Below are 21,697 nucleotides of genomic sequence, written 5' to 3' on the forward strand. Positions count from 1 at the left end.
CACCACTGATTGGCAGTTTTCTGCCTATGTACAGTGTACACAGAAAACTTCCAATCAGTGGTATGGGCAGGGTTATACAGAGCTCAGCATTCAGATAACTGGTTGATCTGCAGCAGAGAAAATGGGATTTTATTGAATTGACAGAATGCAGCTCCGTAAGTGATACATCACTGGAATATGGATCTCTGTCCTTACAGGACACTGTTCTCAGATAGGGTAGCACAAACAGATTCACTTTAATGATAGGCTATCAATACTGTTATCAATGAAAATAACTTTAAATATGAACCGATTCCATTTAATTCTGGTACCTGGCCATGGTTTCAGTAAGATCAGTTTATAGTATTATTTTTGCCTTTTTCATAAAATTGTTTCTGCTGATGGATCTCATTAATTTCTGCAGAACTTTAATTGAGTACATTAGCGAAACTAGAAGTGTGTGTATATATATATATATATATATATATATAGTAAGAAATGTAAAGTTAGGTAGGTCGGGGTTAAATCCTAACTCTGCAGGTGTTGATCTCATGCACCTGGATAGCTTTGACTAAGACTGCATTCCCACAGGTTTTGGTAAGTTTTTGACGCTGTGTATTTTTGAAAAAAATGCAAATAGCCTATCTTACTTAATGGGTGCAAAAATGCTGCAGAAAATCTGTAACATCAAAACTCACCAAAAAAGCTCACTGTAGGAATCAAGCCTAAGAACCAGCTCATGTGTGCCTCTCTCTCAGTCAGCTGGGGAAGCTGAGAAGAGTGGGTTGTGTTGGAGGTGGTGAGAGACAAACCAGAATCTCTCTGAAGGGAATCTGCACAGGGCCGTGTGCACCAAATTGCAATTATAGTCCCACAAAGTCCTCCATATAGTATAATGGGCCATACATGGCCCTATGAATAATATAATGGCTCCCACATAGCCATCCATATAGTATAATGGCCTCCACATAATCCTCCAAACAATATAATGGCCCCCACATAGTGCTCCATATAGTATAATGGTCTCCACATAGTGCTCCATATAGTATAATGGTCTCCACATAGTGCTCCATACAGTATAATGGTCTCCACATAGTGCTCCATACAGTATAATGGTCTCCACATAGTGCTCCATATAGTATAATGGTCTCCACATAGTGCTCCATACAGTATAATGGTCTCCACATAGTGCTCCATACAGTATAATGGTCTCCACATAGTGCTCCATACAGTATAATAGGCCCCACATCCAGGATGCAGATACAGTTGAAAGTTTGATGCTGGAGAAGGGGGGTACATATTTGTGCTCTGAAGAAAGAACTGAATATGATAGATCAAATTATCAGTCGATAAATGTTCTGAATGATCCATTTTATCCTCTGTTAACTTTTACAATAATTTTTGGGGGGCTGTACAGTTTTGTTTCCATTTTCTGTGTACAAAATGGATGGCAGCTACACATTACATAAACCCATGTAACCATTTCTACTCTTGATCTGGGCATCCCCTTCTCTAACACCACTTCCTTCTCTTCAGCATTTAGTAAAGGTTTCACAGCACAGACTTCCTGCTCTGCAGGTATTGGTGGAGGTTTCACAGCACAGACTTCCTGCTCTGCAGGTATTGGTGGAGGTTTCAATGCACAGACTTCCTTCTCTGCAACTATTGGTGGAAGGTTCACAGTACAGACTTTCTTCTCTGCAGCAAATGGTGAATGTCGCACCTCGCCGACTTCCTGCATGGCACCTATTGGTGGAGGTTTCACTGTACCGACTTCCTGTATGGCACCTATGGGTGGGAGGTTCCACCACACAAACTTCCTGCTCTGCACCTACTGGTTGAGGTTTCACAGCACAGACTTCCTGCTCTGCAGCTATTGGTGGAGGTTTCACAGCACAGACTTCCTGCTCTTCAGCTATTGGTGGAGGTTGCACCTCACCGACTTCCTGCATTGCACCTATTGGTGGAGGTTTTACTGCACCGACTTTCTGCTCTGAACTTGACCAATTCTAAAGTGATAGTATATTCTAGCAATATGTCAATACTTTATGAAAGGGTAAATCTCTTAGTGTACATCCCCTTCAAGTCAAGAACTCATTGATTCTTCCTTTATTTAAGCATCAATCTGTGTCATCCTTTACTGTTGATGTAGTAAATGCAATCATACGTGTGGTAAGTCACAGCCATGTTTTCAGATCAGAAAGCTTTCCCTAACAAACTAACAGATGATCTGATGCCAATTTATTTGCTGACTACATCGTAAAAAGAGCAGACAGGCACTTCTTATTAAAGATACCAGCTGGCTTCTCACAAGCTGACGAACACTGTAATACAACACATGGATTAACATGCATGATACCTCAGGCCCGTGTGATGGCGTGGGTCATAGTGAAGAATAGTAGTGGCAAAGCTTCGGAAAGAAGACGATAGAGGACAAAAGACCACAGACAGAAAAGCCTATTGGAAGAGGCGAGTATGACATTTTTTTTTTCTTAATGAGCATAAGTAGTTAACGATATTTATTGTGGCATGTCAGTTATACACTGTTTAGTGTCCCAAATTTCCCATATTTTTTGGATTTTCATTTTCCTTATTGTGGCTGCCACTTGTAAACATCCTCATGACTAATAAACATTTACAAGGCATCGTAAAAAAACATTAAAAGTAATGAGCATGACATTATATTCTTTTCTATTATGACCAATTGTAACAAAGTGTGGTCGGCGGGCCCCATGTGGCCCACTGGCTATTCCTGTCCGGTCCTCGGAGCAGGATAATCAAAGGGCTACCAACAGAGACAAACTGCTAATAGCGATAGACCATGCGTCAAATATGAGATCCATTAGTTTGGAGTCCAGCACAGAACGGTACTGCAAGACACAAAAGTTCACCCCCCCCCAACTTTTGCCCCATTAAAAATAAGACAATTAAAAAGAAAATACACATATTTGGTATCGCTGTGTTCATAAATGTCAGTTCTGTCAAAATATAAATAATCAAAACGATCAGTAAACAGCATAATGAGAACAAAAAAAATCAAGGCACCAGAATTAAAATGCAATAAAAAGCAATCAAAAAATTCTATCTACCCCAAAATGGTATCCGTAAAAACATCTGCTCATGCCGCAAAAAATAAGCTCTCACCCAGCCCCACAAGATTGTGAAGGGGTTAATACTGAGCATAAAATAATAATATTAGTAATATTGAGCAGAATTAAGTTTGGCCTGTTGGTTCGACTGCTCATAACAGTAACGTTCTCACATGTGGCCCATCAGGAAAATGAATTGCTCACCCATGTCTAAGGTCCCTGTGGAGAGCGCCACGCCGACGTAAGGAGACTAATAGCAATTTTCTGGCACTAAAATTTAAGTCCTTTTCCTCTCTGAAGAGGCAATTTGCATATTTAAAATTCCCAAAGGCACACAGCATGGTCTATAAGTCTCTCTACGCTGATATGGCGCTCCCCACAAGGAGGAACTCTACCCATAAACAGGGAACCTGTCAGGTTGGATAACACTACAGATACAGGGTTAATCTGCAGGTTAATAATGTTAAGAATGTGCCCAGCCGCTATGCTGACGGTGGAGCACCTAGAAAATTAACTTTATTTTTCCTGGGAGCTGCTGGCTTTCAGTCATAGAACACCTGTAAGCACGCCCCGACACTGACAACAGCCGGCTCAGCAGTGCATCTGTGCAGAGACAGCTGTCAGTCAGTGCCGAGGCGTGCATACAGCCGCCACGCTCAATGCTGTGAGTGGTAACTGTTACTAACCTCGGCATGGATGCATGACTGAAAGCCAGAGGCTCCTTAGAAGAGATAAAGTTAATTTTCACTCAGGTGTTCCACATTCAGTATGGCAGCTGGGCACCTTCATAACACTATCAATCTCTTGATTAACCTATATTAGCAGGTTAATAGTGTTATCAGATCCAACAAGATCCCTATAAATGCCCTGTCAGAAGCCTCTCACCCAGTCAAACCAAGTACTCCTGTTTGGCACTGATGAGGGGCAAACAGCGTGAAACATGTGTGCAAACAGAGTGTCTGATTTGGTTTCGTGTCCTAAGTCATGTGACAAGACCCTTTAAGGCGTCGATATTGACTTTTTAGATTGCAACAATTCACTAATTGGTTGCACTAGAGAATTTAATGGCACATATTCTATAAAGTTTTTATTGGGATGTTGATACAGGAAAGATATATATCTTTGCACCGTGTTAGCCAGTAGATAGAAGAATATTTAGAATTGAGAGTCCTCAGTGGTTGATACCTTTTAATGGCTAACTGAAAAGATGGTAACAAATTGCAAGCTTTCGAGACTTCTCAGGTCTCTTCATCAGGCTAGACTAATACAACATCTAAAGAATCACATATTTATGCACAACATAGGACAGAAATATTCCGCTTCACATCACTTGTCTTAGCTTTTGGGTTATTTCTGTGCTCTCTTGTGTATAAATATGTGATTCTTCAGTCTTTGCCTGATGAAGAGACCTGAGAAGTCTCGAAAGCTTGCAATGTGTTACCATCTTTTCAGTTAGCCATTAATAGGTATCAACCACTGAGGACTCTCAATTCTAAATATTCTTCTATTGGGATGTTGGTAATGATCTTATTATTTGGTGCTTTGTAACAATGGCTCGTCAGCTGCATAAACTCCAGAGTACAGACTTTTGGAGAAGTTTCTAACTTACTTACTGATAATCATTTCTAACTGTCTTATGTTTCTCAGATGACCATGAGGGCAGTCGGAACAGACTTTTTACATAAGCTTCTTTCCCGGCCAAGGCAATGAAGGGAGCTAATAATAGTAAGTATCCTTGTCTGTAAAATACCTAAAATAGTCCAAGGAGGAGGAGGATTAATCTTGTGAACCGAAGCGAACCAACTTTCATTTCCCAGCTAGCTCAGGATTTACTATCCGTTGAATTGAAACATGACAGTCCTGCTTCCATCTTAATGTTCAGGAAGAGCTGGAAATATATTTAGCCCCTTCACGATTGGGTCATTTTTCGTTATTTCCTCCTCCACGAAGAGCCATAACTTTTTTATTTTTCAAATTTTTCCATCGACATACACACGAGGGCTTGTTTTTTTGCATGACAAGTTGTAGTTTTAAATGACACCTTTCACCATATAATGTACAGAAAGAAAATTCCAAGTCAGGTGAAATGGAGAACAAAAAAATATGTTTTTTTGTTGGGGGTTTTGTTTTTTATGAATTTTATTACGTGGGAAAAATAACAATATACATTGGGGAGAATAAGTATCTGATGCACTGCCGATTTATCAAATTTTCCCAGAAAACAAAGGTTGGCGTGTGATTGAGTGTGTGGACAGGTGTCTTTTACACAGGTAACGAGTTTAAACAGGTGCAATTAATACAGGTAATGAGTGCGGAGTAGGAGGGCTTAACAGGTCTGTGAGAGCCAGAATTCTTGCCGGTTGGTAGGTGATCAAATACTTATTTCTTGTAATAAAATGCAATTTAATTATTTAAAAATGTGATTTTCTGTTTTTAATTTCAGATTCTGGCTCTCACAGTTGAAGTGAACCTATGCTAAAGATTACAGACCTCTTCAGTCTTTCTAGGTGGGAAAACTTGGAAAATCGGCAGTGTATCAAATACTTATTTTCCCAACTGTATATATTGCTTTTAGCTTTTTTTAAATTTGAACTTAAACCTTCGATGTGATCGCTTATACTACATACTGCAACCCCTCAGTATTGCAATATTTCGAGCAACTGAAGTTGTCCTATGAGGCCCTGGATGAGTTTGACCAGGACCAGGATGAGTTTCATAGTATTACCAATATGACAGCCTTCACCAGGCAACTGGCTGCCATTGTAGCTTCCGGCGTATGTGTTACATGGGGGGAGGAGGGGCCATCAGAGTTTGTTCATGAGGGAACAGCAACCAGACCAATTAAATGCTGATGTCAGAGATTATCAATGGCATCTAAATGGTTAAACAGCAGTGATCGTAGCTCGCTCTGGTTGCTGCTGTTACTGGCAAAAGCCTGCTGTACAACGCATCTGGTGTCTGCTGGGTACGGAGCAGGCTAAGATCCAAATCTACACTTCTCAGAATGCAAATTATTCTATGATTCTCTGTACACATTAAAGTTGGTCATTTTAACTTTAATTTAACAAATGTGTTGGGTACATGATTTTGTCCAAATTACATAAATATATATACATATTATAGGTTCTGCTCCTGCAGACTGGCTGCTGATGGAGAGGCATGCGACCAGACCTGTTCATCAGCCTCCTCCAACTGAAAAACACTGCCCAGGAGAAAGCCGAGCTGCTCCAGCTCTGTCCACCTACAGAAGGACCGGCTAGTAGCTAATCGGTGGGCGCACAGGAATTGGATCTCCTCAAATCTGATATTGATGACTTGTGCGAAGTAGAATAGGACCTTTAAATTACAAAAATGGTTTCTAACAAAGGTGTGACATTGGCATAGACATCCCGTACAAGCATGACAAGACCCTTCACTGATACTCACATCTTCCAGGGGACCCTTATTGACTTCACTGTGTTTGTGCTCATTCTTCTTTTCACCTCATGGTACCGCCTATGTCAAACAGTACTATGTACCAAGTTAAAGAGGTTTTCTCAAGTTTGGAAGTTATTCCCTATCAATGGGATAGGGGATAACTTCTCAATCTCTGAAGGTTCTACTGCTGGGACCCTCATCAATCTAGAGAAGTGGATGGAGCACTGTGAGATCATAGGCACTGCCACTACTTTCATTCTTACGGGAGTGTGAAAAATGAACCGAGCGCAGCTCTTGGCTACCTCCAGCAATCCCATTAAGAATGAATGAAGTGGTAGCGCGCCTGATTGATCAAAGCTCGACTCACACAGGGCACCGATTCTCAGAATCCTAACATTACTCCCACCTGAGTAATTGGGAAGTTATTCGCTATCTCATGGATAAGGAATATCTTGCAAACAAGAGAATACTCCTATAATTGGAAAGGTCACTGTGCGAAAAGTTAGCAGATTGTCTTCTTTTATAGAATCAGTCCAGGCTCATTCGCTACTTCTCGACAGCCTACTGAGTAATGGTCCAAAGTCTCAAAATCTGAACAGCATTCTGCTACATCATGATGGAGGTCTTTGTGCTTCCTACATAATGAATGTAGCCACTACAGCTGTCTTGGCTCTGGTGGAAAGGGTTAGTCTAGGAAATGTAGGAATTTATCATTTTGCATCCAAGTACATACTTATCAGTTCAGAGAACGCAAAAATCCATCATGAAATTATGGAAATTATTATATATTTTTTTACAATTCCACTGGAAATGAATATATGAGCACAAACTAAGCGTTAAATCTTTAACAGTTCATAGTCACTTACCTAATCCTCCAGTATGCTGCTCCTCCAAATATTAACAAGACAAGGACAATTACTATTATTGTAATGGCAGCAACACTTCCTGTATAACAAAAAGAATAACAAAATGTTAAAGGTTAATATTTAATATATACAGGGAAGATGTGATCCTACACATCATGCAAGATATACTTCCTACACGGAATAGGAAACTGCCACCAGAATTATGCAGCCCTATCTGAGGACAGCACAAAGTAGTGGCAGAGACCCTGCTTCTGCGCTGTCCTTTTTTTTCTAGCCAAAAAAGTGATAGCCCCCACACCCGTAAACGCAAAGGTTTTTTCCCATCATTAAAAGTTATCATCTATCCATAGCATAAGTGATAACATTCTGATGGATCCACCAATTCTGAGTATGAGATTTTTAAATGACCTGTCGGAATAAAACAGTGGCTACGGATGCTGCAGAGTACGCTGGTTGTCCTATAGAGAAAGAAAGGAGCAGTGGTGTGCACCTATTACATTTCACGGCTCTTTCCTCGAGATATGATGGGACCCCACTGATCAGAAAGTTAACACCTTTTCTGTGGTTAGGTCATAACTTTTAGTGATAGGAATAAGTAACCCATGAAAGGTAATACATCACCAGGATTTGCATAATGTAGAGACCGAGACATCCTCTATCTCTGCATTATGCAGCTTTCACATTATTCCAGTGATGTGTCACTTACTGGGCTTTGTGCTGTAGATTTGCTGAAATCACTGATTTATCAGCATGACATTATCACTAGAGAACAAGTAAACTTGCCACCAAGTAGTACTTCATGGGCTCTGTGTAACCCGCCCTCACAACTAATTGGCAGCTTTCTGCCTATGCACAGTGCACACAAAAAGCTGCCAATCAGTGGTGTGGGCAGTTACACAGAGCAAAGCATTTAGAGATCTACTAGATCTACAACGGATAAAACAGCTTTTAATCAAAACTACAGCAAGCAGCCAAGTAAGTACAGTGCCTTGCGAAAGTATTCGGCCCCTGGATCTTTTGAACCTTTTCCCACCTATCATGCTTCAAACATAAAGATACCAAATGTAAATTTTTGGTGAAGAATCAACAAGTGGAACACAATTGTGAAGTTGTACGAAATTTATTGGTTATATTAATTTTTTGTGGAAAGTCAAAAACTGAAAATTGGGGCATGCAATATTATTCGGCCCCTCTACTTTCAGTTCATTGTGAATCTCTGAATGATCCAATGTTGTCCTAAATGACTAATGATGATAAATATAATCCACCTGTGTGTAATCAAATCTCTGTATAAATGCACCTGCTCTGTGATAATCTCAGGGTTCTGTTTGAAGCACAGAGCGCATCATGAAGACCAAGGAACACAACAGGCAGGTCCGTGATACTGTTGTGGAGAAGTTTAAAGCCGGATTTGTATAGAAAATGATTTCCAAAACTTAGACTGATCAGAGATGCAGCCAAGAGGCCCATGACCATTCTGGATGAACTGCAGAGATCTACAGCTGAGGAGGGACAGTCATACACTGCACAAATCTGGCCTTTATGGAAGAGTGGCATGAAGAAAGCCATTTCTCAAAGATATCCATAAAAAGTATCGTTTAAAGTTTGCAACAAGCCACCTGGGAGACACACCAACCATGTGGAATAAGGGGCTCTGTTCAGATAAAACCAAAATCAAACTTTTTGGCAACAATGCCAAACGATATGTTTGGCGTAAAGGCAACACAGCTCATCACCCTGAACACACTATCCCCACTGTCAAACATGGTGGTGGCAGCATCATGGTTTGGACCTGCTTTTCTTCAGCAGGGACAGGGAAGATGGTTAAAATTGATGGGAAGATGGATGGATCCAAATACAGAACCATTCTTGAAGAAAACCTATTGGAGTCTGCAAAAGACCTGAGACTGGGACGGAGATTTGTCTTCCAACAAGACAATGATTCTAAACATAAAGTAAAATCTACAATGGAATGGTTCACAAATAAACGTATCCTGGTGTTAGAATGGCCAAGTCAAAGTCCAGACCTGAATCCAAACGAGAATCTGTGGAAAGAGCTGAAAACTGCTGTTCACAAACGATCTCCATCAAACCTCACTGAGCTCAAGCTGTTTGCCAAGGAAGAATGGGCAAGAATTTCAGTCTCTCGATGTACAAAACTGATAGAGACATACCCCAAGTGACTTGCAGCTGTAATTGCAGCAAAGTATTAACAAAGTATTAAGTTAAAGGGGACAAATAATATTGGAGGCCCCACTTTTCAGTTTTTGAATTTCCACAAAAATGTAAAATAACCAATAAATTTCGTTCAACTTCACAATTGTGTCCCTCTTGTTGTTGATTCTTCACCAAAAATTTACATTTGGTATCTTTATGTTTGAAGCATGATATGTGGGAAAAGGTTGAAAAGTTCTAGAGGGCTGAATACTTTCGCAAGGTACTGTATGTATTACTGAAATCGGGGTCTCTGCCCCTATATGATGCTGCTCTCAGATTGAGGCGCAAAACTTGGGGACAGATCGCCTTTAAACTAGGGCTGGAAGTGTAGGATTTTTTCACATATTTTTCGTAATGATGATTTAACATGTATAATTTGTGCTTACTCGGCTTGTATTTGTCTTACATTACATTGTGTTACATCTTAAAACTTTATTTCTGGAAGGGAGCAAATACTTTTTCATGTCCCTGTACCCTAGGAGGAGAATTCTACTAATTATGTGCTGTAACATAAGCGATTCGCCCATGTGTCCTCAACTGAAGGGACGTGCGGATGACTGGACCAAACGATCTGCTCATTTACTTTTGTCTACTCGCAGCAGTTGTGAAGTGTGTGGCCATTCTAATACGCCAGTAATCTATCTAGGCAGCAGGCCAGCTCACGTCTGTCATGGAGGCATGCACTTATCAATAAGACAAGGTATGATATTAACAACCGCCATCATTGCCTCATGCCAAGTTTCGTTTCAGGACCAGTGAATTCTCAACTGCTCTCCGGAAAGTTTCACTGCTGATTCATCCGTCACTGTCACATGCGATAAGAGGTAGAAGCATTTCCTCATCAATAGCTACAGTTGAAACCAGAAGTTTACGTGCACAATATAAAAAGACACATAAGAATGTTTTTCTCAATATCTGACATGAAATCAGAATAAACCTTTCCTGTTTTATGTCAATTAGGATTACCATAATCTCTATATATAAAACTGAATGTGTGTGTGTATCACCAACAAATCACAAAGCATCTTTCATTTCATCAGAAAAAGAAGCTGAGCTGTGATTGGTTGCTATGAGCAAGTTTTCCACTTGACAACACCTCAGCAGACACTGACATGGTGGGAGAAATCTAGCATCCCCGGGAACATAAGCTACCAGCCATTGTCTGCCCCCCAAAAAGGCGCAGAGAGCACATGACAAAAATGAATCCCCCCTCCCGTGCCCATATACCCATCACACATCCTCTATTCTATAGGCACATCTTCCCTCTTAAAGGGATCATTGGTATGGAAGTCAGAGCAAATCCATCCAGCGCTTTGGTTTTGACCCCAGGCCTCTCTTAATGGGATCCTCAGTATGGAAGATAGGACCGTTCCACTCAGCTCTGTGGTTCTGATTCCAGGGTCTCTTAAAGGGATCATTGGTATGGAAGTTAGGGCAAATCCACTCTGCGCATTGTTACTGACCCCAGGCCTTTCTTAAAGGGATCTCCAGTATGGAAGTCAGGGCAAATCCATCCAGCGCTTTGGTTCTGATCCCAGGCCTCTCTTAAAGGGATCCCTGTTATGGAAGTCAGGGCAATTGCCTTCAAATGCTCTGGTACTGACCCCAGGCTCTCTTAAAGGGATCTCCTGTATGGAAGTTAAGGCAAATCCCTCAGCGCTCTGATTCTGACCCCAGGGTTCTATTAAAGGGATCATTGGTATGGAGGTCAGGGCAAATCCACTCAGCGCTCTGGTTCTGATCCCAGGGCCCTCTTAAAGGGATCCCCAGTATGGAAGTGAGGGCAAATCCACGCTGCGCTTTGGTACTGACCCCAGGCCTCTCTTAAAGGGATCCCTGGTATGGAAGTTAGGGTAAATCCCTCAGCGCTCTGATTCTCACCTCAGGCTTCTATTAAAGGGATCATTGGTATAGAAGTCAGGGCAAATCCACTCAGCGCTCTGGTTCTGATCCCAGGCTCTCTTAAAGGGATCCCCGGTATGGAAGTTAGGGTAAATCCCTCAGCGCTCTGATTCTCACCCCAGTCTTCTATTAAAGGGATCATTGTTATGGAAGTCAGGGAATATCCACTCAGCGCTCTGGTTCTGACCCCAGGCCTCTCTTAAAGGGATCCCCGGTATGGAAGTCAGGGCAAATCCACTCAGCGCTCTGGTTCTGATGCCAGGCCTCTCTTAAAGGAATCCCTGGTATGGAAGTTACGACCGTTCCACTCAGCATTCTGGTTCTGACCCCATGCTGATGGGACGATGTGGGATATTAGGGTTAGTAGTCCGGTGGCTCTGGCTGACGGGATGATGTGGGATATTAGAGGAAGTAGTCTGGTGGCTCTGGCTGACGGGATGATGTGGGATATTAGGGGTAGTAGTCCGGCGGCTGTGACGGGATGATGGATGATGTGGGATATTAGTGGTAGTTGTCCGGTGGCTCTGGCTGACGGGATGATGTGGGATATTAGGGGTAGTAGTCCGGCGGCTGTGACGGGATGATGGATGATGTGGGATATTAGTGGTAGTTGTCCGGTGGCTCTGGCTGACAGGATGATGTGGGATATTAAGGGTAGTAGTCCGGAGGCTCTGGCTGACGGGATGATGTGGGATATTGGGGGTAGTAGTCCGGTGGCTCTGGCTGACAGGATGATGTGGGATATTAGGGGTAGTAGTCCGGTGGCTCTGGCTGACGGGATGATGTGGGATATTAGGGGTTGTAGTCCGGTGGTTTTGACGGGATGATGTGGGATATGAGGAGTAGTAGTCCAGTAGCTCTGGCTGATGGGATGATGTGGGATATTATAGTGAATGTGGCTATGCAGAGTGAGCGGGGCTATACACTCAGCTTCATATATATATATATATATATATATATATATATATATATTTAGATATAATCATTATAATTTGTTATAACTAACCATAGTTACTATGTCCGGGCTCTTCAGCTAGTTATTAACATTTCCCAAATGCCAGAATAATGAGAGAGAGAATGTTTTAAGGCATTTTTATTACTTACTGCAAAGTCAAAAGTTTACATACACTAAAGGTACTGTCACACTAAGCGATATCGCTAGCAATATCACTATAACTTGTGACGTTCTAGCGATATCGCTGTGTCTGATACTTACCTCTGACCGGCTCCCCCGCTGGTTATCGCTGATCGCGCGAGAACGTCCTGGACCGCTTCTCGTCGTCAGCTTCCTGCGGCGCTTCCTGTGGAGAGACGAGCAACGAGCATGGAGCCGGGCGGGAGGACGTCAGGATCGCTTAGTGTGACAGGTAAGCAGCGACCCCCGTCCCCAGCGATGTCGCTGGTGAGATCTGCCTGTGTGGCAGCTCACTAGCGACCACTTAGCGATGTACCAGCGATCCTGACCGTGTCATATCGCAGGTCGGTATCGCTGGTACATCGCTAAGTGTGGCAGTACCTACAGATTACTATGCCTTTAAACAATTCTGGACTGCCCATATGATTATGTCCTTGTTTGGAAGCTTCTGATGATAGTTTTTTTTGGCAGCATCTGAGTTAATTAGAGACACATCTGTGGATATATTTTAATGCACACCTGAAACACACTACTTCTTTGTGCAGCATCATGGGAAAGTCTCAAGAAATCAGCCAAGATATCTGGAAGACAATTGTGGACTTGCACAAGTCTTGCTCATCATTGGGTACAATTTCCAGATACCTGAAGGTGCCTTGTTCATCTGTACAAACAATTATACGCAAGTATAAACAAGATGGGAATGTCCAGTCATCATACCGCTCAGGAAGGGGAAGGGTTCTGTGTCGCAGAGATGAACGTGTTTTGGTCCAACATGTGCATATGAACCCAAGGACAAAAGCAAAAGACCTTGTGAAGATGATGGTGGAAGCTGGTAAGATTGTGTCAACATCCAGAAAGAAATTAAGAAGCCATTACTCCAAAAGAAACATAAAAAGCCTGATTAATGTTTACAAATGCACACAGGAACAAGGACCTTAAATTTTGGAGACATGTCATGTGGTCTGATGAAACTAAAATTGAACTTTTTGGACATAATGACCATCAATACGTTTGGATGAAAAAGGGAAAAGCTTGGAAGCCAAAGAACACCATCCCAACTGTAAAACACGGGGTTGGCAGCATCATGTTGTGGGGTTATTTTGCTGTAGGAGGGACTGGTGCACTTCACAAAATAGATGGCATCATGAGAAAAGAAGATTATGTGGCAATACTGAAGCAACATATTAACACATCAGCCAGGAAGTTAAAGCTTGGGCGGAAATGGGTCTTCCAAATTGACAATGACCCAAAGCATACAGCCAAAATGGTAACAAAGTGGCTTAAGGATAACAAAGTCAATGATTTGGAGTGGCCATCACAAAGCCCTGATCTCATTCCTATTGAAAATGTATAGGCAAAGATGAAAAGGCAGGTGTGAGCAAGGAGACCTACAAACCTGGATCAGTGACACTAGTTTTGTCAGGAGGAATGGGCCCGAATTCCGACCAACTATTGTGAGAAGCTTGTGGAAGGATATCCCAAACGTTTCACCCAAGTCATTCAGTTTAAGGGCAATGGTACCAAATACTAATAAAATGTATGTAAACTTTTGACTTTGCAGTAAGTAATAAAAAAACCTTAAAAAATTCTCTCTCAGATATTATTCTGGCATTTGGCAAATATTAATAATTATGGTAATCCTAAATGACCTAAAACAGGAAAGGTTTATTCTGATTTCATGTCAGATATTGAGAAAAACATGCATGTATGTGTCTTTTCATATAGTGTATGTAAACTTCTGGTTTCAAATGTAGTGCATCCTGGGAAGCTGAACAGGAGCCCGTGAGGTAAGGGGGCCACTTCCATCTCCAAAGCAAGTGGAATTGTGCATTATGGTGGGCTATTGGACAGCAAAGGGCCCATATACTGTTCTTGCCCAGGAGCCCTCATCTGACTGTCAAATCCTGGCTATAGAAGGCAATTTACTCTCAGTCCATGATATGTACAATAAAATAATGCATTTACTGCATAAAAATTGCTATTTTTTCGGGTTGGTAAAGTCAGTTGTTGGCATCCATTCATGGCCATGAGCCCCACTTTCTAAAGCCACATGTGACTGTAGATTTCGTTCCACCTGATTAGGACCACGCAGTAGCTCGGATCGCTCAGGAAGGATGAACAACGTCTAACAATTGACTTTCCATTTCAAATCATAGATCAAGAACTTCCCAAAACCACACGTGTCTGCTGACATTCTCCTGCCATGAAAAACTCCTTTGGAAAATAGCGGTACATGAATGACCAGTTCTTTCACGTTGTAGTTGAGACAGAGTCTAAACACTGATTAACCATAGAAAAGCCTCACGAGTCTATGAAAAAGTCATTCAGGAGAGACTCTTTACTATATACTGTTACTAATGTAAAATTAATGGAAGTAGGCTAATTACATCCATATATAAATAGGTACTTAAATGCCATCAGTCAAGTTGAAGGAACCTGTCATCCTCCATTGTAAATTTCTGGATTGTCTACTCGTCAGCAGTAACAATCTGATGCCTGTCAGAATTTATCATTTATTAAAGCTGTTTGCAGCAATTCTCATGAATCATCTGTACTTCCTATCCACGCTGCTTGGAGACAACACTTAATTTGCTCGAGCTGCTAGTAAATTAATTTCCTCCGCATTTCAGAGATGATCAGGTAAAGCTTCTAGCCTGGCTAGATGAAGGATCAGTTTTCATGATGTATTGTGTTACACAGCATGGAAAATAATCCGAGGATCATCTAGATGCTCCTTTGCTTTGTTAAGAAAGTGTGGCGTTAGGCCTTTAAGACAGAAGTAATACCAGGTAGAAATGACTTACAGGAGAGATTATTAGATTTGTGAAAAGTTTTATAGATTTCATGTGTGACATATTTTTATTTGTTCTCCATTAAGTTCCATATTTTGTGCCAACAACTTGACTATGAAAATGGATTCCCAACATAATACATGGACACAAATGTTGGTGAGTGCCAGATGAGGTAGTCCCTACAGGGCCCTAGTTCCAAGGCCTGACCGAATAACAACTGAGAATACAGTAACTTCCACATGTAGATAGATCTTTTTACATTTTTTCAGGAAAAGTTGCTTAAAGCAACCCAAGTACAACTTGAATTTCCTATTCTGTAATTTGGTTCTGAACTCTAAGCCTACAGTGGGTACGGAAAGTATTCAGATCCCTTTAAATTTTTCACTCTTTGTTTCATTGCATCCATTTGGTAAATTCAAAAAAGTTGATTTTTTTTCCTCATTAATGTACACTCTGCACCCCATCTTGACTGAAAAAAACAGAAATGTAGAAATTTTTGCAAATTTATTAAAAAATAAAAACTGAAATATCACATGGTCATAAGTATTCACACCCTTTGCTCACTCATATTTAAGTCGCATGCTGTCCATTTCCTTGTGATCCTCCTTGAGATGGTTCTACTCCTTCATTGGAGTCCAGCTGTGTATAATTAAACTGATAGGACTTGATTTCTATTTAACTGTTTTATTGATTTGGAAGTTTTAATAAGGGGAGGAGGGAAATGTAAGGTTTTAGGAAAAGGGGGAGGGGGGTACAATTAGGAGAGGGGTAGGAAAGGGAAGGGAAGGGAAATGGAGTGACAATAAAAACTAGAAAACTCCAAATATACATTTCCATAGCTTTGCATAATAGGCCTTGATTTGTAAAGGCACACACCTGTCTATATAAGACCTCACAGCTCACAGTGCATGTCCGACCAAATGAGAATCATGAAGCCAAAGGAACTGGCCTAGGAGCTCAGAGACAGAATTGTGGCAAGGCACAGATCTGGCCAAGGTTACAAAAGAATTTCTGCAGTACTCAAGGTTCCTAAGCGCACAGAGGACTCCATAATCCTTAAATGGAAGACGTTTGGGACCACCAGAAGTCTTCCTAGACCTGGCCGTCCAGCCAAAATGAGCAATCGTGGGATAAGAGCCTTGGTGATAGAGGTAAAGATGAACCCCAAGATCACTGTGGCTGAGCTCCAAAGATGCAGTAGGCAGATGGGAGAAAGTTTACTTTGTGGAACTATCACTGCAGCCCTCCATCAATCGAGCCTTTATGGCAGAGTGGCCTGACGGATGCCTCTCCTAAGTGCAAGACATATGAAAGCCCGCATAGAGTTTGCCAAAAACCACATGACAAAACTCCCAGACTATGAGAAATAAGATTCTCTGGTCTGATGAGACGAAGATAGAACTTTTTGGTGATAATTCTAAGCGGTATGTGTGGACAAAACCAGGCGCTGCTCATCACCTGCCCAATACAATCCCAACAGTGAAACATGGTGGTGGTAGCATCATGCTATGGGGGTGTTTTTCAGCTGCAGGGACAGGACGACTGGTTGCAGTTGAAGGAAACATGAATGCGGCCAAGTAAAGAGATATCCTGGATGAAAATCTCTTCCAGAGTGCTCTGGATCTCAGACTTGGCCGAAGGTTCAACTTTCAACAAGACAATGACCCTAAGCACACAGCTAAAATAACAAAGTGGCTTCAGAACAACTCTGTGACCATTGTTAATTTGCCCAGCCAGAGCCCTGACCTAAACCCAATTGAACATCTCTGGAGAGACCTTAAAATGGCTGTCCACCAACGTTCACCATCCAACCTGACAGAACTGGAAAGGATCTGCAAGGAAGAATGGCAGAGGATCCCCAAATTCAGGTGTGAAAAACTTGTTGCATCATTCCCAAGAAGACTCATGGCTGTACTAGCTCAAAAGGGTGCTTCTACTCAATACCGAGCAAAGGGTCTGAATACTTATGACCATGTGATATTTCAGTTTTTTTGTTTAATAAATATGCAAACATTTCTACATTTCAGGTTATTTTTTCAGTCAAGATGGGGTGCAGAGCGTACATTAATTAGAAAAAAAATGAACTTTTTTGAATTTACCAAATGGCTGCAATGAATCAAAGAGTGAAAAATTTAAAGGGGTCTGAATACTTTCCGTACCCACTGTAAGAACTGTATGTAAGCCCAGTCTACATGGTCCATGTGGAAGATCTAGGGAACTTTTTTAAAATTCTTTAAAACTTCAGACACTGATAGGACAGTAGTTCCACGGCCGAACAGTCCGGACACATATACGTATGCTCCATTGACAGGTGCTGATTACTCTTCAGATTTTTTACCGTCATGGGGTGATAATTGATTTCTTGAAGTCTCAAGATTGTTCCAGAAGATGGTGTGAAGTTCTTAGATACAATTTTAAACCATCAAGTTGCATAAAAAATAGCACAATGCTTATGATAAAGTGAAGTAAAAGAATTGCTCACTTACATCTTTACACACATCAGACCTTAGTTCTGAAGACGAAGGAGGGGAGGTCCAAGACAGGCTGAGCATTGGGCACTTCAACTTGAGGCCTTGTGTCCATGAGTATTAGGGTATGTTTCCACGGTCAGTATCAGGCAGCGCTTTGGATGCAGCACATGTCCGCTCCGTCCAAAGCGCTGCCGACTTTTGAACGCAGGTGATTCTGCATGTGTTCATAGAACTGTGCGGAATCACCACGTCCTATACATTGTATGGGTGACTTTATCTTGCGGACACGGAGCGTCTCCGCAAGATAAATAGACATGCTGTGGTCTATAAAGACGCGCCGCATGTCCGGTTACACCGGAGGCGTCCCTGCACGCATAGTGGAGATGGGATTTCACTATGCTGTAACATCTGGCCGGTGTGGGTTGAACGCTGCGGCTGTATGCAGCGTGCAATACGCAGTGTTTACTGACCGTGGAAACATGCCCTTTCTCTTGACCACTCAAGTAAGATGCATGCTTAAATTATTCTGATATGCCACATAGAGGATTTTTGAGGGTCTCATGGTGAAATTGTATCTCTTTTTTTTACTGACAGTGAGAAGACCTGTGCATACTACAAGCTACTGTGTGAATGTACATACGAGAGATTATCAAGTGACTAAGCTTCCCGATCTATTCGCTACTAATGGAGACTTGAAGCACAACTTCTCATAGTCTATCAACCTTTAATAAGGATTTGAAAGAAATCCACTCTGTTCTCAAACTTACATTAGGCAGTGGACAAGCTGGAAAAAAACAAGATGATCTTAAAGGGTGTGAAGAGCTCAACAAAACTTAATGGCAACCTGTCAGATCCCCCATGCCCTCCAACCCAGCAACATTCACTTACTTATGAGTAAATTCCCTGCCTAACCATCCCTGAATAATGTTTTTCTGTATAAATGAGGTTTAAAAAAAGCATTTATAATGTCCCCGCTTCTTATGCTAATTAGGGCATTGACTAGTCGATGGGGTGTTAGTTGCCCCAGACTAGTCAGCACTCTTTCCATGTGATCACGTCCCTGTGTGCGTGATATCATAATGCTGATGACGACAGCTCCTGCAAATCTTGTGCACGCGAGCTGCACATTTCGGCAGCGACACTGCATCTCTGCAGCCGGGCGTACGCTTCCCGAGCTTCAGAGGCGGATTGCGCATGACAGGAAGCCTGAAGCCAGAGAACCGTACAACTGAGTGTGATAAATGGAAAGAGGACTGACTAGTCTGGGGTAAATAACGCCTTATCGACTTGTAAAAGCCCTAATTAGCATAGGAATCGGGGACAACATAAATGCTTTTTTAAACCTAATTTTTACAGAAAAATGTTATACAGTGATGGTTAGGCAGGGAATTTACTCTAAAATAAGTGAACACTGCTGGGTAGCAGGGTATGGGAGACCTAACAGGTTCCCTTTAAGAACTTCCGTTTAGTGGACTACAGACAGTGACGAGAAAACGGGTAACAATGTTTTGAACTTTTAACTTTTCAGGCTCCATATCTCACCATCCACTACAACTATTTAGCATATGATTAGGTATGCAGAGTCCTGTCATGTCACTGCATTGTTACTGTTTTGTTCCTGGTGGTGGAAAAATCTTTTTCTTTCTGTATACTACAATATACAATCTGTTCTGAATTTCCCTAATAGATCAGTGTGTTAAGTGAAAGGTCACTTTATAATAACAAAATACTAAAAAAATTTCTTTAGATTTTTAGGTGCAAAACAGTAACAAATCAGGGCTGTGGAGTCAGAGTTGTGGAGTTGGAGCCCATTTTGGTGGATCCGGAATCAGAGTCGGTGTCATGAAAATTGAGGAGTCGGATGTTTGGCTTACCGACTCCACAGCCATGGTATGAGGGAGTCGGAGTAGAAGTCGTGGAGTCGGAGTTGGAGTCAGTGTCATGGAAATTGAGGAGTCAGAGTAAGAGGTTTGGCTTACCGACTCCACAGCCATGGTATGAGGGAGTCGGAGTAGAAGTCGTGGAGTCGGAGTTGGAGTCGGTGTCATGGAAATTGAGGAGTCAGAGTAAGAGGTTTGGCTTACCGAGTCCACAGCCATGGTATGAGGGAGTCGGAGTAGGAGTCGTGGAGTCGGAGTCGGTGTCATGGAAATTGAGGAGTCAGAGTAAGAGGTTTGGCTTACCGACTCCACAGCCATGGTATGAGGGAGTCGGAGTAAGAGTCGTGGAGTCGGAGTCGGTGTCATGGAAATTGAGGAGTCAGAGTAAGAGGTTTGGCTTACCGACTCCACAGCCATGGTATGAGGGAGTCGGAGTAGGAGTCATGGAGTCGGAGTCATGGAAACTGAGGAGTCTGGAGTCGGAGGTTTGGCTTACCGACTCCAAGGCCCTGGTAACAATGCAGCGACATGACAAGACTAATGTATAACTAATCATATGGTAAATAGTTGCAAGTCATATTTGTGTATGAGATATCCAAGATGATTGTCTATAACATGATGGGAGTCTCACGGTTGAAGCAGAAGTGGATGGTGAGATATGGAGCCTGAAAGTGCAAACATTGCTACCCCTTTGCTCGTCACTGTATGTGGCCACTGGATCGGGATCTTGCTTGTCGATTCGCTCATCTCTACAGTGGATTTTAGATTCCAGCTGAATCTATTCAGGGCTTTACATGTGAATATAGTGGCCTCATTTAATTATGTGAGAATTTAAACTCCCTTAATATTTTTTATTTGTAGCCTTAACTAATGATGTAGTTAAAGATTATACTGCCTTCTCTATTTAAATATGACCCGTCATATTTGTCCAAGTTCACAGCAACTGGCTAATACTGTATATGTGAATCTCTATAGAGTATAAATATAAAAGGTAGAGTTGACGAGAAGTATTAATTTATAGGAAGTGTAAATTATTCTTTTTTGTTTTCTGAAAAAGCATATACTTCATGAAAGGACTGATTTTCTCACACAGGATGAGAAACCTCACTACTCCTCAAGTGGAAAACCAACCTTGTGTAATGTATCTTTCCCTGACACTGAGCCTAGGGAAAATCTTGTGATCACCTATGGTAATGAGAAGATATAGATCTGTAGATGGTAAGATTGTGATGCTATGATATAGTGTAGGGGTTCTTGGTTTTCAGGACTAGATAAACTTTCATTAAGGTAAAGTAAGGTTTCAATAGAACATACATAGCTACATATACTGATGGTTAACGGGAATCTGTCAGTAGGTTTTTGCTATGTAATCTGAGAGCACCATAATGTAATGGAAGAGTCACTGATTACAAGGATGTGTCACTTACTGGGCTGTATTCTGCTGTTTCAATACAATCAGTGTTTTATCAGCAGGAGATTACCACTACAGGACAAGCTGCCTCGTGCATTCTAGTCCAAACACACCCCCCAGCACTGATTAGCAACTCTGTCACTATACAATGTACACAGAAAGCTGGGGTGTGGTCGGGGGTCATACACAGCTTTGCTAGATCTGCAGCAGAGGAAACTGTGTGATTCTATCACAACTGCTGCACCCAGTATACTAAGTGGTACATCACTGGAATCAGAATCTCTATTTCTACCTCATGCTGCTGTTAAATTACAAATCAAAAACCTGCTGACAGATTCTCTTGAACTTGAGTAAAAAAGTAACATTAAAGAGGTTGACCAAACTTGTATTGATGGCCTATCCCTAAGATAGGCCATCAATATCTGATCACTTTGGGGGGGCACATGGCACTTTGGCCAATCAGCTGTTACTAGCGCCAACCGGAAGTTCTTGAATAAAGCTGGAATACAGCAGTTCTGTCAAAACTATAGTGGCCACG

At 41.8% G+C, this 21,697-nt stretch overlaps 1 protein-coding gene across 1 annotated transcript in view; it reads right to left on the reverse strand.

The window, feature by feature from the left end:
• Positions 1-21,697, reverse strand: part of PARM1 (prostate androgen-regulated mucin-like protein 1) — a 103,569-nt gene that overhangs the window by 4,771 nt on the left and 77,101 nt on the right. The window contains exon 3 of the mRNA XM_073590642.1: positions 7,352-7,430. Within this exon, the coding sequence (XP_073446743.1) occupies positions 7,352-7,430 (79 nt within the window). The remainder of the gene's footprint in view (positions 1-7,351; positions 7,431-21,697) is intronic.

This window comes from Dendrobates tinctorius, unplaced genomic scaffold (genome assembly GCF_039654945.1).
Source record: "Dendrobates tinctorius isolate UK_male_01 unplaced genomic scaffold, ASM3965494v1 ptg000011l, whole genome shotgun sequence".
Lineage (NCBI taxonomy): Eukaryota > Metazoa > Chordata > Amphibia > Anura > Dendrobatidae > Dendrobates > Dendrobates tinctorius.